This window comes from Anas acuta, chromosome 2, assembly GCF_963932015.1.
Source record: "Anas acuta chromosome 2, bAnaAcu1.1, whole genome shotgun sequence".
NCBI lineage: Eukaryota > Metazoa > Chordata > Aves > Anseriformes > Anatidae > Anas > Anas acuta.
Genome location: NC_088980.1, coordinates 143,878,569 through 143,896,397, shown reverse-complemented (window position 1 = coordinate 143,896,397; position 17,829 = coordinate 143,878,569). Strand labels below are relative to the sequence as shown.

The 17,829-nt window shown below is 38.6% G+C and overlaps 1 protein-coding gene across 1 annotated transcript in view; it reads right to left on the bottom strand.

Moving 5' to 3' along the window:
• Positions 1-7,546: 7,546 nt before the first annotated feature.
• SLC30A8 (solute carrier family 30 member 8) overlaps positions 7,547-17,829 on the bottom strand; it is a 109,639-nt gene continuing 99,356 nt past the window's right edge. The window contains exons 5-9 of the mRNA XM_068672540.1: positions 17,274-17,427; positions 16,586-16,775; positions 16,082-16,187; positions 13,935-14,069; positions 7,547-12,926 (exon numbers count right to left, since the gene is read on the bottom strand). Coding sequence (XP_068528641.1) covers positions 12,781-12,926; positions 13,935-14,069; positions 16,082-16,187; positions 16,586-16,775; positions 17,274-17,427 — 731 coding nt within the window. The 3' untranslated portion in view covers positions 7,547-12,780. The remainder of the gene's footprint in view (positions 12,927-13,934; positions 14,070-16,081; positions 16,188-16,585; positions 16,776-17,273; positions 17,428-17,829) is intronic.

Here is a 17,829-nt window from a genome sequence, read left to right as displayed (position 1 = left end):
AATTAAAAAGTAAATAAGAATTGTTTTTCTCTGTTATCTTGGATTAATTTATTTATTTTTTTTAATTGGAGAAGTGAACTATCTTAATATGAAAACAAAGATTAAAAAGATAAGATATTGGGCAACAAACAGGCACCACCTTTAATTTTGTCAAGCATACTTCATCCTGGAATGGGAACCATGATAGATAATTTTTTGTTTTGAAATTAAAATCATAATCCACATTTATGGTATTCATGAGAGAAAACTGAGTGCACAGAGATGTTCTGAGGCACTATTGTAATCCAGAGTGCCTCAGGGGAAGTCTTTAAATTGTCCTTAAAATTAAAGAAAAATATTTTCATGGAGAAGTGTTGTTTTCTTTTGTTTTTTTGTTTGTTTGTTTTTTAGAAATGTTTTTTGTTGTTGTTGTTTTGATTGGTTGGTTGGTTGTTGTTTTACATAGAAGGAGACAAAGAGCATGTTCAAACAGTATTTACAGAATGCAGTGTAAGAAAAAGGTCTTGAAAACCAAATATTAACCAATAAGCACAGTTTAAGGGTGAACTAGATGTTTGGTTAGCTCTAACTTATGGCAGAATTCTCAGAGAGATAATCTTTACCTACATCCTTTTGTGCTGCTGTGGTTGTAAAACATAACAGTGACCTTGCTACATGTAAGGTGTACATTGATTAATCTGCTAATTGTATCAGTGAGAAAAGTCAAAACAGCATCTTCAGAACAGGTACCTTCAAAATTAGCCTTTGACTTAGAAAAGCAGACACAACATGAATGCTGCATCAGGTGCCTTCAGCAAAATTTGTGACTGCAAAAAACTCTGCCCTCATCTGTGGATAAGTTGCCTCATTTAAGTTTGGAAGAACAGAGATAATGAAGCTCTGTGCGCATGTTGTGTCCCCTGAGTGAGGAAGGCTTATTCACATAAGAGGATTAGAGTAACAACTTCAGTGAATTGATGGGGGTTACATTTATCTTTGTATTAAACTTCATATTAAGGCTCTAATTTCAGCTCCCAATGAGAATTCATTGGTAAGGTTGTTGTTTCTTGGAAGTCTGTACTTCAAATTGACAAGCATTCATATTAACCTGTTACGATCTTAGTACTAAGACTGATATGCCCTGAAATAAGACCAAAGAAAGTTGTGATAAGGGACCCCAAAGTTCCTGATGAAGTTTCATTATTCTTTAATGGATTATTCCTTTTTCCAATGTCTTGTTTGTGATTATGATTTCAGGCTTCACAAAACAAAAAAGGCTTTGACAGACTGGAGCAACGCAATGGGCAGGCCACCAAGATAGTCAGCGGCTGGAGCAAAAGACACTGAGGGCTGGGTTTGTTCAGCCAGGTGAATAGATGACTCAAAGAGATTTTACTGCTGTCTGAAAGTCCATAATGGAAAGGTACCTTGAAGAGAGAACCAGGCCCTGCCTCAGGTACTCAAAGGTGCCTGGATGCACACCTCTACGTGCACCTGTGTGCATCTGCCCTGTGTGCACAGGAGGAAAGGAAACAGATCCAATATAAAATTTGGGGGATTTCTGTTTAATACAAGGAAAACTTATTTTACTGTGACAGTGGTCAAATATTGGAATTAATTGCTTAGAGAGGTTGTGGAACATTCATCCTTGGAGACATCAAAAATTCAACCAGCACTGAGCAGCCAGCTCTAATTGGGCCTCCACTGAGCAGGAGGTTGGAGTGGGTGACCTCCACCAGTGACTTCCAACCTGAATTATTCTGTGAGTCTGTGAGTCCAGACTGATAAGATATTTTGACTGTTTGATTCAATGCCTTTTGGTTTCCACAATGAGATAGCAGCTTTCTGAAGTGTCAGCAGAGAGGAAACCAGATGAGGAAGAAGCAAGCCTTGCTTCTAGATTCTGCTACAGCAGGTACCCATGTAACCTCTTTGGGTCTTCAGAGTCCTGAGCATTACCTGGGGAACTACAGTCAGGCAGAAGGAAACAACAGAAGGTCAGCACCACTGAGGATGGCTAAATCCAACATTTGGAGCATAAAAGCTTTTTCTGTGTCATGCTCCTTAAGGGGCTTTTTTCAAGTGAAGGAATAAGGTCTTGGAGAAGCCTTGTGACATGCTGTGTGTTTCAGCTGCAGCTGCTGGTTCAGGACCTTAGGAGAAGAAGAGAATCTGATTGTGGTCATTTGGTGAAAACATAATAAAATAAAAACTTACAAAAACTATCCTGTGACCAGGTTTACTTCTTTTGAATTCTGACGGAAATATATGAGTAAAGTAAATGTGACTAGATAAAGCCTGGGAGCATTTTCCTGGGTTTTCCTTTGAGAACTCAGTGCTACTCAGTTTTTCAGGTTAATCTCCCTGCTTCATCTCATTCCACACTGGCATGCTAGCAGTTGAAGGAAAAATACGTACAGCAGAATAATTCACAATGCTCCTTTCCCTCCTATATAAACCTACTCCTTATTTTATTCTTTTCCTCCACACTCTCTGTACACATTCACCAACCCCAGTTCTGTTTGTTACATAAGCTGTCAAGTTATCAGTGTAATGTTGTATTAGGGATTTAGCTAGAGAAACAAATTCCCTCGGCGTGTGAGTAAGATTAGAACAGCATATGAAAGTGATGGGTTTGTGGACTGAAAACTCATTCAGTTTTAGTTTGGTTATGAAGGCAAGGTTAAATGTGAACGCTATTAGCAGAAGTATAGGCCTGGCTCATCAAAAATTGTCCAACTTTAAAATCTCAACAAAACTACTTGGTGCAGCAACATCCTTTTAAAATTGGCATGTGCTTCCTCTCCAGGTTCTTTTTTTCTTCCCTTAAGCAACTAAAATTGCCAAATGCTTCAGTAATCTGCTCTTGTAACCTCACTTATTTTTATCAAAACCAGAACTTCTAGATGCCTTTACAAGAACAGTGCTCCCAGGTTCATGAGCACTTTTAAAAGATTAGAGGGAGCAAGACAAAATTCTCCCTGATGCCACAACTCAGTCTGGATGATACCATTGCCACAGAGACACACAGAAACACCTCCAGGAGCAAAGATGCTCCATACTCTGCCATCTGGACATGGCAAAAACACTGGCTGGTGCAAGAGACTATAGAGTAGCAGTGAGGTAAACTAGTGGTAAGCATGGCAAAGAAACTTCAAAAAATATATGGAGGGCAAATCTGTGTAGGAAAGTGAGAGATTCTGAGAGTTTTCTGAGGAGCACTGTCAGCCTCCATGGAAACTACAGATATGTTAAGCCTCTGCAAACTTGTAAAAACTGGTTGGACAGCCTGTGTCAATGGGTTTTGTTAAACAAACAGAACCCAAAAAAGCTCCCCAGTTTGTACAGCACCAGTCAATTGCTGTTGGGTCTGATGACAGACACATCAGTGTTTATGGTGAACCCACCCAGAGTATATGGTGAACCCATGAAGTGCAATACAATACTCTGCCATGTCCCCATAGTGAAACCATGGGGAACACTATTAAAATCCCAAATCTTCTCAGTATGAAGATCACTGAAAATGCCTTTGAGCCTCAGTCTCCTTGCTCTGCCTTCAGAGGAGCCATAAACTAGAGAAAACAGGCCTAAAGTCACATTTCAGCCATGAGATTTACTACCCAATGAGATCCCTGGACCAAAAGCATCCTGAGCATTGAGAGGGGCACTAGGGCCAGCTGTGAACGAGGGATATAAGATGGGATGAAACGCACTTCTGATGCAGAAGCAATTTCTATTAAGAAAGAGATCAGTGTAATCAATGCGGTTGCCATGGTATATTTTATGATGTTTTCAGACTCAGAAACGAGTCAGCTAGGGTGGTCTTCGCCATGAGTCTGTTGATGAACCAACCACAAATAGCAGAAAGTCTGGATTCATTTCACTGTAAAAGGAAGTAAGCATGGATTTTAAAGAGACCCTTCTGTGGAGTCATCATCTACAAATCCAGCCTGCTGGCTGTTGCTACTTCAGTTACTTTCTGCTAGGTGTTCACCTCTAAATAGAAGTATGCATGTCTCTGTTAGAGAGCAACATTACCACTTCAGTTGATTTCAAACATCTTTCACATATACCACTGCAAGAAAAATAAGTAAATAAACCACTGCATATGACCTGACTGTGTCCTGTTGTCTTTACTGAGTGTATTCTCGTTAACAATCAGCAGAATGATGAAAAAGCAATTAACAAGCAAGCTGAGTCTTGATGACTTGTACCTTCAAGCCTTCTCTCCTAGGTTTCTATGTGAATTAGATGTACAAACTGCATTGATCTCTTTAGCTGTTGGAGTAAAAGCTAACGTCATTTGCAGTTGAGCTTCTACACACACCAGCCAGAGGAGTCAGGGAATATGTCAAGAATACAGTGAAAGATTAGATCTAATACAACCCTTTTTATCTCCTGGTCTTGTGGTGTAAGGATATGTTTATAAGCTAGAATTGAGCATTGACAGCCTCAAATTTTCTGCCCAGTGTGCTAACTGTTTTGCCTCATTATCTGTACCCTGTGGTGGCAGAGATTTCTCTCTCTCCTATTTGTCAGAAAGTTCAATCTTCTGCAGAGAGAGAAGAAACGAGGTATACTTCAGTGTGGATTTACTTTATTTCATATCACTAAACACTGTGTTTGTCTGGCCATGAAGGCTGAGGGCAAAATCACACACATTACATGTCACAGATTGTGCTTAGGAAAAGGAACTTGGTTGAACATATCACTTTAGCAGATTGCATGCAATTTGTGACTACTACAGCCATTCCACCAAGTGGGGCAAATGCTAAGCAACAAGGGAGCAAACCCAACCTTACCTGCACTGAAACAACAGCTTGTTCCTCAGAATCAGTGGGTGCAAGAAATGCAAGTTCTTTCAAGTCCTGTTACAGACCTGGAAGATGCTAAGAGCAAGAGAAAGCTCTGCCTGATATCTCATGTACTGGAAACTGTAAGACAGGCAAAACAGATATCCCAGGTTGTCTCTGACTGAACACTGAAAGGTGGCTTGACACGTAACTTGAAGCTTCAGCGTCATCAAAAGTGAAGCTACATAAACATCACTTTGAGCAACATAAGATCTAGAACCCAGCACTTGCCGTCAGTATGACTTCCTTTCCAGGTAAAAAACAGAGCTATTTCCTGTTATGAACTGATTAATGTTTATGCAATGCTGAAAACTCAGTATCTATTCAAGGTTTTAGTTGTATAAATCATAACAAATTTGCCATCATGGTCTTAGTCTCTTCTGGTGCACCTTGTATTCTAGGAAGAGTAGGTGTTGCTGGAATGCAGAGGACTTTTCTCATTAACATTTGTTTCAATATAAAAAGCAAAACCACAGTTCAAGATAAAACTGCAAGTAAAAAATAACTCTCCCTTAGTTAACCAATGGTGCTTCCTCTAGTATTAGTAGTGTTATAACCCTGTTTCTTCAAAGTGAGTTTATTTTGTAGGCTTTTTCAGGGAAAAAAAAAAAAAAAATCAAGACTTAAGTTTCTAATGTAAAAATAAAACTGAGAGAGAAAAATCTACCTGTTTATTTATTCCCTAAATAAAAAGATACAAATGCAGACATCTTCCCTTTTGCAATTCCTCTTTGAAACAACCCAATCAATGCAGATGATTTAATGGTTCAAATTGAGAATAAACATGTACTCAGTTACCCTTGTGAATGAACATGTAAAACACAGTTAGAGATAAGGTGAGGTTACGAAGGCACTTCGTACTTACAGAACTTTAGCCTCTCTTACTTCATGGGCTCCTAAGCAGCTTTGACTTTTCATTGACTTTCCTCACCTTTAATTTAAGACTGCATTGACTTTTCCTGTCACCTTAATCCATTTCTAGCATTAAATTGCTGCACAGCTAGCTATAATGCTACTCGATATTGATTATATTCTTTCTTCTCAATAATGTTTTGTTACATAAATTGAAAAAAAAAATCGAAGAAACTTCCTAGTGTTTTGCTGCTTTTTGGTAGCTAATAATCCCACTGATTCTTTTAAAAATGTTTTATTCAGTGTTTAATTATTCACTTAACTCAAATCAGTGATTTGGAGGAGGGTAAGCTGTAAATGAGATGCTGTGCAGTGGCTGTGCAGAATATTTGATCCCTGGGGTTTGATGCAAATGGCAACTGCATGAGGGGGAATCCTTATCAGGTCCCAGAAGTGTCTTTCCAAGGAACCAAAATCTCATCCTCTGGCTGAAGTCCAGGTTGTTTCCAAGCAGGGTCACCACAAAAGGAAGGGGGTGATGAGGAACCTTGGTCCTGGGACTTCCCAACTAACACCCCATTGAAATTGAGTTTTAAGATCTTAAACAGAAAAAAAAAAGTGACCGTCTGAGCCCCCTCCACAAATTACCAGCTACAGATGAGCTCCTTGGGGATGCAGTGATTCTACTGAAGTGTGCCATGGTTAAGGTGTGCACAGACCACATATGGAAAATCAGGACTAATTTCTTCTGTGTGCTTGCCCTAAAATGGTGACAGTATTTCTTCCTTCTGAAGCTGTCCCTTGCAGGGAATACGTTTTTTTACAGCAAAGTGCTCAGCTGGGGGTCATCTCAATTACAATAACCCAAGCCTGATTAAAAAGTGCTTCTATGTTACAAAGGAATTGGAGAATTACAGAAAGGAATTACAGAAATGAAAAGGGAAAAAAAAATAGGCAAAGACTACATGGAATAATACTGTGTTAGCTGAGCTTAAAATACACTGGGGAAATTTAAAAGTTGCTTGAAAAATTACACAAGGAAAGATAAAATTTTATATATTTTTTTTTTTTTCCTCCCACCCTCAGGATTTAACCTTGAATTTATTGTTCCATGACAGGGTGTCTCCTCTCACCATTTAGTGAATCATAAAATAAAAAATCCATTTTTCTAGTCAAAAAAGTGATTCATACTTGCAGCCCAGGCTTGGAATACGTGCATGGCTAGGTAGGTCTGCAGCACTTTTACACTTGGTAGAGAAGGAAAGACCCATGATAAATGTAAAAAGTTATATATATTGTTTGCTATATTGTTTGTTTGAAGGCAGATACTGGATTCATTCCTGAGTAACCATCTTGCCTTTATCCAGGGTGTCTCCCCTGCTTGGACATTACACAGGAGATATAATGTAGGGCTCAAGGAAAGCAAATCTCTTCTCCCATAATACTGCCTTTTCTCCCAAGGCAATTCCTCTGTTCCAGGAGAGAATATTTTGGGGACCAGAACCGTCCGTTCCCATACAAACTTGAGCTGTGCTGGGAAAAATCCAGGAGAATGTTTGATGAATGCAAATTAATAACATTAAACCACTGTTGAAAGGTCCTATTGACTCATGTCTTTTATACAATGTTGAAACCTGTATGACTCTTAAACCTCTCTGTCACAGTTAATACCAGCTTTCAGTCATATCTTTGCAATGGAAACTCAGCGGGAGACTAATGGATGACCAGCTATTTTCTGCTAATACACAGTAGAAATGAATGTGGTGGATCAATTCTAAAAAACACAGTGAATTCAGAGAAAGTCAAAAATCTATTCTTTGTAAGAGAATTTTTATTTATTTATTTATTTTTATAATCCCAGATTCTGTGTTTAATTCTGTAAGCGTAGTTTAAAGGGCAGAGGGAGTTGTTAAATTTCACTTCACATTCACACTCTCCTCCTGTTGGCACCTCTGTGGAATTGTTCCTGCTGCTCATGCATTTTGAGGGGGAATGGACCCCTTTGTAGGCCAAATACAGCTTCACAGCTTGTTCCCCAACATCTCCCAGATGATTGGCACTGTGATAGCACTGAAACCCACAGGAATTCCCATTTATGTCCTTATCATTTTTTCTTGCTTCCTACAAAGGATCTGCTTTTGCAAAAAAAAAAGTCTCTGTGGCTGGATGCAACATCCTCGTAAGCTCATCAGCAGTTTCTGCGGCTCCTTCAAAGTGCACCGCATCCTTCAAAGCACAGCACATCCTTCAAAGAGTGTCTAGCTGTTGCCTGTCAGCAAATGAGAAAGCCAGAAGTTAAAGATTCAGGTTGCACGCTGCTGCTGGGAAGCGCACCGGTTCCAAGCGTTTTGACATCAGAATTGCTGCTAGTCCAGGAGCTAGCCCTGAGTGCTCGTGGCTCTTTGAGGATGAGCAGGTTGTGCCATGATTAATGAATTCCTGCTCTTTCTTATTCAGGCAGAAGCTACATGAACTGTTCCAGTCAGCTTCAGTCTCTGAGAAGAGTCAGTGGAGAATATAACTGCACAGCAGGAAAAAAAAATAAAATAAAAATCTGTGCTTCACCAAAGGCTCAATGGTTTATCTGCCCATTGTAGTTCAGGAAGAGTCGCTATAGCTGAGAACATAATAGCTGTAGCATGCAAGGAGTCATCTGGCATCTGCCACAGCAGCATACCTTTCCTGGCATGTTGTGGCACTCATAGCTTGGATGTTTTTTGCCTCAGATCTCTAGGATAGCTGAATTCCCTTTTTCTGTGGTGTTTGGTAAAGAGAGGCAGCACATCAAGGCAGAGCACGAGGCAGTGCAATATGGGAGGCAAAGCTAATGAGCCTTGCTGTAACAGAAGAATGCAAGCCATGGGGCAAAGTGCCTCTGAAGCCACAAGGGATGTTCCATAATACAACCTTTTTAACTTCTGTTCATTTTTTTTTATTATTTTTTTTTAATAAAAAGTCAAAGCCCAAGATTTTAGTGAACAGCAGCCACTTTTCTCATCAATGTAACAACTGGGATGGAAAATTGTGAGTGTACATCAGTAACCATGTAAAAACCCTCTGTTGTGTTTCCATCACAGCCACCTTTCTCACTGGGCTGCTCTCCAAAGCTTTCCCTGCTGCAGCACGTTTTTGCTAGTTACTGACTGTCTGACACGAAGTCCAGGCCGTGAGAAATCCCACTGAATAACCTCAGGAAGGTGGTGATGCCCGAGGCGGTTAAGAGACTGTATGTCTCTGATTCCTTTCTTGCTTAAAGAGTGTACTCAGGTGGGAAAGGATTTTATTTTTCTTAGCTGAAAGAAGTTATCAGCAGGCTTGAGAATATAAAAGAGTACCTTAAGCTGGAGATACCTCAGGTGACTTTTTTGTATGTGAAACTTCTATATAATTTTAATACAAACTAAATATATTGTTGTGCCTGATGTGGGCCAATGTGCAATGCCTGGAATGGCCATTATTCTTTGCTTTTATTAAGATCCCATTTTAATTGTACTTACAATAGAGTCAAATAAAAAAAAAAAAAAAAAAGAAAGATTATTCAGTATATCAAGTTTTCAACAAACATGGAGCAAAAGGCAGTTAACTTCTTTCTGGGACACTTTTGATCTAACCACACAGGATAAAAAGAAATGTGAGGGGCTGTAAGCAAAAAAGATATGTGATAAATACTATGTTGGAACTGGAATTTGAATAGGCACCCAGTTGAGGCACTGCAGAAAAAAGACAAATGGGGAAAAATAAAGGAGAAGGGACTAGAAGGGGACAATAGCCCAAGGAGGAGAAAAGGGAAGGATGTAGGAAGCACAAGTACTGTTGCTGAGGGTACAGCACTGAGGAAGGTGTGGTGGAGTGTGCCAGAATTCACAAGAAAGGAGAAAACAGCTCCAGAATTGCTTGATATAACCTCCTGACATTGGTAAGAGAGATATTGCAGTCCTACACGGCCCTCGTTGCTCAGGCTACCATTTGCTGCCATCGTAGCACGGGAAGTCTTGTTTGACCTTCCTCTGGAGATGATGAATTGCTGTTGTGATATCTCACACTAAGTGGGCATTTCATATATCCTGTAGTTCATATCCCGTTCTTACACTCACTGCGCATTTCAGACAGGAGAACAGATGGGGATGGATATCATCATAGTTACAGTAAGGGTCTATTCCAGTGATGCTAAGGACAGATTTGTGCCTTATTTTTTCCAATTCAAGTCACTATAAATATTTCTGTCATTGTTTGGTGGGCACCTCGGCATAATATTGGTACCTAGGCCTTTTTTCATTGCTGAATGAGGAAAGTCCAGCCTTGTGGTTGGTGGTTTCATGGTTTCTACTCCAAAAAGTCCTGAGATCCTACAAATTCCTTAACCTTAGGCTCTGCTCAAAGTGTTAGATTCTGGTTGTAGAAAGAGAAATATAGTCTGGAGGATGAAGAACTACATAATTTACAAGCTCCAAAATGGTTACATTAAAATTTAGAGGGAGATGAACATACTTATGGACTTAAAATTTCAGTGTTACCCAGTAAGCCATAAGTTCACGTGAAGGGAACTACACCAAATGACATATAGACATGGAAAACAGACCACATTCATGATAAATACTTCTCTTTTTCACACTAGCTTCATGGATGGATTTAAGGAAGAAATTTCTTATCATTTTCTTACAATTATTCTGCAGATGATTGAAAGAATGGAAAGCTAATAAAAGCAGAGAAGTCTAGAAATTGTCTCTGAATTTCCTGGCCCTCTATATTTCCTCTCTATATTACAGTAGCATTTCTGCAGAAATCCCTGCCAGCCAGTCAGACAGTATTCTGAAAACAACCTTTTACCAAGAAAATATCCCTGAGGATCAGACTAGAAGGGGATTAAGAAGAAATATATATTTCGTAGTTCATTCATAATGGGAGCATTAAATAACTAGTTTCTTATAGCAATATTCATAACTGCAGGTAAATATTTGTTCTAAAAGCATGCTCGGTCTCTCATGTTTAGGTAAAATTTCCTTAGATTACATATGGTTCTGTGTTACTTCTGCTACATTGCTCTGCTGGAGGAAATTCCACAGCAGAAAGAAGAGACAATTACACCGTCTCTAGTTTTTGCTAGAGAAGTATTGTCAATTTTCTGCCTGAAGTACAAGGTGTGCTGCTCTTAACAAACCCACTCTTGTTGTCTTTCTCTCCATTTCTGCCCAGAACTTTACTATGTACATACTCCTAATTTTGAGGGGCTTTTGGGTTAGCAGCATTACTGTAGATAACAGCTGCTACCTCATTTTTTTCTTTAAACTTTTTTTTTTTTTTTACAACTTTCCCCTACTGCCTTTCATTAAGGATCAATATTTTGAATTAGCTCCTTCTTTACTCACATGTCTATTTCACCACTTTTTTTTTTTTTTTTTTCAAAGTTGTAATGAAAGTCTTCCCTATCCTTTCAATTTATCTGGACAATATCCTCATCAGTCCTTGTTGTGGCTGCTGAATATCTCTTTTTTGTTGTTGTTGTTTTTGTTTTGTTTTGCTTTGTTTTTGTTTTTAAACTTCTGGTCTTTTTCTCCACCTCAACCCAAATCTCAAAACTGAATCTGTGTCTCATATGGGTGCTTCTTTCATCCACTTATTATCTTTTATGTTGTCCTTGACCACTGTGCCCCTAAATTCCTCATTATGTCCAGGTCCATATCCTTGTCTCACTCAAAACATTTTTCTTTAAAAGCTATACCATTACCTTGTCCTCCCCGTCTAATGAAAAGGATGTTTGTGTTATTTAACAAGCACAGCTGTGTTGCCTTTGGTAGGAGGCAACCTTGCTAAATTATAGCAGCAGAGAAACTGGCCAAAATCAAAATTAATTTCTTCATTCCTTTTTTTTTTTTTTTTTTTTTTTACTCTGCTCTGATTTATCTATGTCTTATCCAGGAGTCTCAGTTGATAAGGGCAAGAATTGTCTTTATCACTGTACTGAATACCACTGCTATGTTCTCAGTTCTTATGAGCCAGTAAATAATGAGATACTCATGAAATTCTTAGCGGGTGCTGTGTTTTAATACCTTATCTGATTTCATTGGGAGGTTTAACTAACAAGATCTTCTGGGATGGCTCCACAAAGCAGAGTAATTTCTTGTTCCCCCTACCAGGTAACAAATGGCAGCTTAATATATCAATCTATCATCACATAGTTACGTATTATCTATAGCCAAAAGCACCTAATAGTAAATTCTAATCTTTTTAGGTTGATAAAGCAGAAAACTAATGTGAACCTATTCCAAATAAAACCTGCATTCCCTAAAAAGCAAGGCTTCTTTAAACTTAATAACACAATACACTTTCCAGCTGCCAGCCTGGAAACTTAGTACCACCTGAGTTTATATATAATAATATTTGTATTTATTTATAATATAACATAATTTATGTTATAAATAACCTGTTAATAAAATGAGCCCTGCAACTGCAGGAGTGAGAACTGTGGAGTGGAAAAATACCCAGTCTAGTTCTGCATGGAAAGTGAAGCTGCATTGTTACAGTCAAGGGACATGCTGCAGAATATGGTACACATCTGACAATTTGCTAATATTCAGGAGGAGGAGTGTCCACCAGAAAGCAAGGAAAGCACATATTCCCATGCTGTTCTTTCCCAGATCTCTAAATCTCTCATGCTAGCTTAAATTTTCTTCCTTATCCTGAATAACCATGTTAAGCTTTGCTAACACCAAATTTACATTTAATTTCATTTTGTGATAATTAGTCTGTTTGTAATTTGAAGGTTGATTAGTTTTCTGTTACCTGTGATTACAGAGACTCTTAAGTGTTGCTTTAGTACCAGTCTGTCACTACAGTGAAGAATAATTTAGAGCCTTTCTCTTTTAATTGAAGGTAAGCACTGATGGACAGGTAATCTAGCTGATGGAAGGACCTAATACATGTTCTCTCCTAGTAGATAGTACCAACAAACAAAGGTACATGTTCTGTTTTTAGTCACAGGGCTTTTTAGTTCACTTAATTACCATTTGTTGTTAATCAATTACATACAACCAGCACATATAGTCTCCATTGACCTGTAAGAGAAGTGATCATTACTTTGCATAGCATACTGCTTCCTTTAATCCCTGGGCTCCTGGCAGAAGACACAGTCTTGTTTCTGATCCTCTCCTGATTCAATCTGAATGGTGATGGAGTGGAAGCTGTAGTGCTCAAACAGGGCTTGGGTGATGTCTTTCAAAATCTTCTGGCTGTCATCTGTGTCTGCTATAAAGAGCAAGCAGAAAATAATCAAATTGCATACCGTGTAATAGTAGTAGTCAAAGAGTAAGTGGTTACTGACAGAAACTATTCACAAACAGTCTGGCACTTCTACAAAGAAGATGATTTTGAGACGTGTTCCTTGTCCTTTCTATCCTCCTTTCAGGAGCTTGCATGTCAGCAAAGGTTTGTTCATTCAAGTATGGTAAGAGAATGTGATTTTGGCAAGAACTGAGCTATGTTTAATCACTAAAGAAATTCAGTTTGGCAGAAGATAAGTTCTAGAGGAAAGCAAGATTACTTAATAATCATCCAGTCACGGAGCAGCATCAGTGCCAAGTGATTTGGGTTACTAATAGACCTACTCCTTGCATGAGGGTGGGACTCCATAGGGGATTTTGCCTATGAAACATCTCATGGCCAAACACAGGTGGAGTGTTTATCTTACATAAACCATAACATGTGTAAGTTGCAAAAAGCAAACAAGAGATCTGATTTGGGTTGTGGACAATTTGTCAACAGGGATAAGGACATTAAAAAATATATTTTTAAAGATGAACTGATGTCCTGAAGTCACCTCTATGTTCCAAGCTGTGTTTTAAAGATTATTTTGCAGTAGAAGAGGCATCAGGAACGCAGATTTTGTTATAGCAATCAACAATTTTTACATATGACAAAACAACTCCAAAATCTATTTGATATTGTCAGAAAAATCCAGTCTGAGTCTAATTCTTTTAATTTATTTAAAATATCCTGTAGTTTACTTCCTTGTTCCACAGCCTCTGCAGTTTTCAAATTTTTTGGCTAAGTACAGGTCCTTGTTGTTTTGGCAAGATTTCCTGGAGGAAGATTTGAAAGCTTTAGTTTTTTTATTTTCTTACTTTTTCCAGCAGAAGGATGACATTTATTTTAACAAGCACCAGCTATACCATCAGTTGTATCCCTATCAGAAGTAACTGACCTTTGCCAGGCAGCTGCTGAATACTTACTCCCTTTTTACAGAAATGTACTGACCTGTGGCAACATGAGCAGATAGAATAGTTTGATTCATTGTCAGAGACCAAAGATGAAGATTGTGAACAGACTCCACTTTCTCAACTGCTAAAATTCTTGCTTTTATTTCATCATAAGTAAGTCCTTTTGCTGTTCCTTAGAAGGAGAAATCGGCAGAAAAAAACATATTTTGAAGAGAGAAGAATTATGATCATTAGAGGAAAATACATTATGAATCTTTACTCAGTTAGATGTACTGTTTTATAAAAATATTCCACACCAGGGGAAACCTGTCTATTTCAGAGTTCAATGTGAAATTTAATCCTATCGGACTTCTCCATGGACTGAGGTTCATGCATATGTTAGGAGACACTCTGAGGCTCCGATTTGAACAGGGAGGTGAACTGTTTAGCCAGATCATGTCTTTTGTGAGTATATATTTTATGGTATCACCTGAGCACCTGTGAGGGATTCTGTCCTCCATATATGACAGAGAAGCATATGTTCAACAGAGATAGAAAGACAAACAAAGATTAAAATGTCTTGCCACAGAAATCTTAGAAGAGATAAGATTAGACTACAGGTCTAGTTAATTAGTAGATCAGTGATTGTTTTCCTACATGAGCTTTTGTACAAAAGATGATAATGATGATGATTAGCCTTAGTCAGAGTGAGGACACTTGTGATAGGTTTAGTTGGTATATGAAATTCAGAGTTCAATTCAAATTTCCCCAAAGAACTTAATTATGGGTCTTTCCTGGCGTGAGACGTGGGAATTTGGAAGTGCATCTCTATGCCTACTTGAACAGCTATGCCTGTCATGCTTCACTTGGATCAGCACATTGAAAAAATATTTTTAATACCACCAATTATGAGGTATAATCATGATAAGTACAGTATTGGTTAATTGGGTCTTTCGTACCATAACTGATGTTAATGAGCCACTGTCAGTACCAGCTCCAAGTCCTCTTTAGAAAATTCTGGGCAGAAATATGCTTCTTCGGAGGTAGGAGACTGGCTTCATGGGCTCCCCAGAGGACAACATGAAAGGGCCTGTTGCAGAGGGGAGCAGAGCATTGCCAATTTCTTACATGTGAGTGCTGCTTACAGAAGCTGGCAATCACTGCTCTGAGAAGGAGATCCACGTGCATCAGGGGCTGCCAGACCTCCTTGCTAGTTCATTTTTTTCTGTAATCAAGAGACCTTCCGTTTTGTCAGCAGCCAAGACACAACTAGCTGTTGCCTCCTATCCAGGTCCACTTCTACACAAATGTATTGCTATCTCTCGATCACTGACAACAGAACCCTAGAATTAGGCTTTACTGTAAAATAATATTGGAAATTTCCTTTCTTGAAGCAGAAATAGGAACAAAATGAAAGAGAAAAGTAAATAGTCATGCAGATAGTCACAGTGAGTAACTCATACCCTTTCAAAAGCTGTGTTGTTACAGCTGCTTTTCCCTTTAAGCCTGTCTTCATAGCTGAGAAAGAGGTTGCATTATATTATTTAGTGTAAGAAAGGCAAAAATATGCGTCTATGACTGCTCAAGTCATTTGGCCTTTCAAATCAAATGTTCAGGCCCAGGATTAAATATTACTGAGCCTAGTTCTTCTTGCTGCCTTCATGCTGATGTGCTGGGAATTGTCTATTTCCTTGTGCCCGGACGTGACTGGAAAGCTCTGCTGCCTTGCTTTTCTGGACTGGCATAACTAAAAATCTTTTAAACTTCTGTCTCTTGCACTCATCCTATTTCACAGATACAGTTCAAAGCACAGCCTTTTTCTTTTCTTTGGTCTTTTTGGCAAGGAGTTGTATTTCACATGGGTAAAGGAATCACACAATGAACAAAGTGAGTAGACATCTCATATGCTAAAGGGTGTTATAAAAAGTAATGCTACGGCAAAAGAAAGCAACTTAGCTTTAGGAATACAAAATTTTTGGGTGTTCGTAACCTGTGCACAGATTTTTACAAGACTGAAATATTCTGGTGCAATGATAGAAAACCATTTTGATTAAAATTACAATTAAGATTAAAGTATGATCACAGTTATGAGAATCTTGGAAAATAATACATAAGTGTGCTATTATACTTTTGTCAGCAAATGTGTTATGGAGAGACAGAGAGAAAGAACAAAATATAACTATTGATTCTGGAATCAGGTCCTACCTTCCATTAACACAATCAAAATATCCCTTAAAATGGTGATGGTGGTTGCCAAAACAAAGATGGAAAACACAAATGTGCAGATTGGATCAGCTATTTTGTATTCTGGCTAAAAAAATACAAAGATATCACTTTGTTAATTTCATTATTAGTTAATCTCAAAGAATATTATATTCCATTGCATAATATATTCCAGTCATCTAGTTCAGAATCAATGCCAAACTCCTTTGCCAGTCAGGGAACGTTAGAACAGGGGGTGAAGGTGCTATTGGTGAAGAAAGGGGCAGAAATAAAATTATCCTTCTTGCAGTTTAAACAACAAAATGCAAGTGTGACGCTCTCAATAGTCTTTTAAATTCCCAAGAATTAGTATAATTGTTCTTGACTAAATTACAAACTATATCATTAAAACAGATAAAATTTTTGCATAATACCTAGTGTCATGATGCTGTGAAAATAATTGTTATTCTTAATTGCAAGGAAAGCATGTGAACTAATAAAACTAACCTTAAAGAAGATGATAAGTGCACTAATTAGCACACTAATACTCTGGAATAGATCCCCAATGGCATGCACGAAGGCTGCCCTCAGGCTGGCATTTCTCAGAGCTGGCTTTTCCGGAGGGGCTACCAAGGTTTCTCTGGTTTGTGCCCTATGGCTGTGCCCATGTCCAGTCTGGTGCAAAATCAGGCTTAGTCTGAAAGACATATAAAACTGTGAGGTGATTGTGTCTTTGAAACCAGTGATATCACACACGTCATTGCCCATCTTGCTTCTGAATGCTGAACAGTAAAATCAGACACATTGGATAAAAATAGAGTGGCTAAGCAGATAATTCCTAGGTGTTCCAGTGTTTTGCATACAAACAAGAATGACTGTGAGAAGGGGAATTAATGAGGCCTAATTTTCTACAGTGTTCTTGAATTTTCGTATGTCTAATAAAATGTGAGTTGGAGATTAATTTTTTGTAGAGCTTGTGCATTCATAATTACCCCTCCCCATCTGGCAGCCACCAGAAAGGAGAATAGCAACTACAACCTTCTGTGAGAAGCAATTACCCCACTCCATATTCTCATGAAAATCATAAAGCCTTTATATTTTTTTGAGGACAAGATTTATCCATCATATTTTATTGAAATACACCAGCAGATTCAAGGTTAAAAAGTGATTTGGGGAGGAAAATAAGGTAACTTACAGGATGTTGGCAAGCATGGCACAAGCAGAGGTAATGAGCATCACTGTAGCATCGATATCATAATCAGGGTGTAGCAGCCTCATGCTAGCCAAATACGTCAACACACCAGTCACCATCCAAATGATTACCATAGACATCAAAGCTCCCAGAATCTCTAGGAATTAAAGAAATCTAAATTTAGCAGGAATCATTACAGAAACACAAGAAATTTTAATGAATTGGTGCTAATGATTCCAAGTTGGCGAGTCTTAAAGTCAGAAGTGTTACTCTTTGTGTGTAGGCAGCTTTGGTGTTCACAAAGAATGGGTCAAAAAGTCAAAATCCTTTCTGGTCATTGGCAAATCCAGTGGCAGCCCAGAGCAGCTCTATGCACATGGTGGCCTAACCCTGTTCTACGTTGTCCTTAGAATCACGGAATGGTTTAGGTTGGAAGGGCCTTAAAGATCATCTAAATCCAAGCCCCCTGTGAAGGGCAGGGACATCTCCCACCAGACCAGGTTGCCCAAAGCCTCATCCAGCCTGGCCTTGAACACTTCCATGGATGGGGCATCCACAG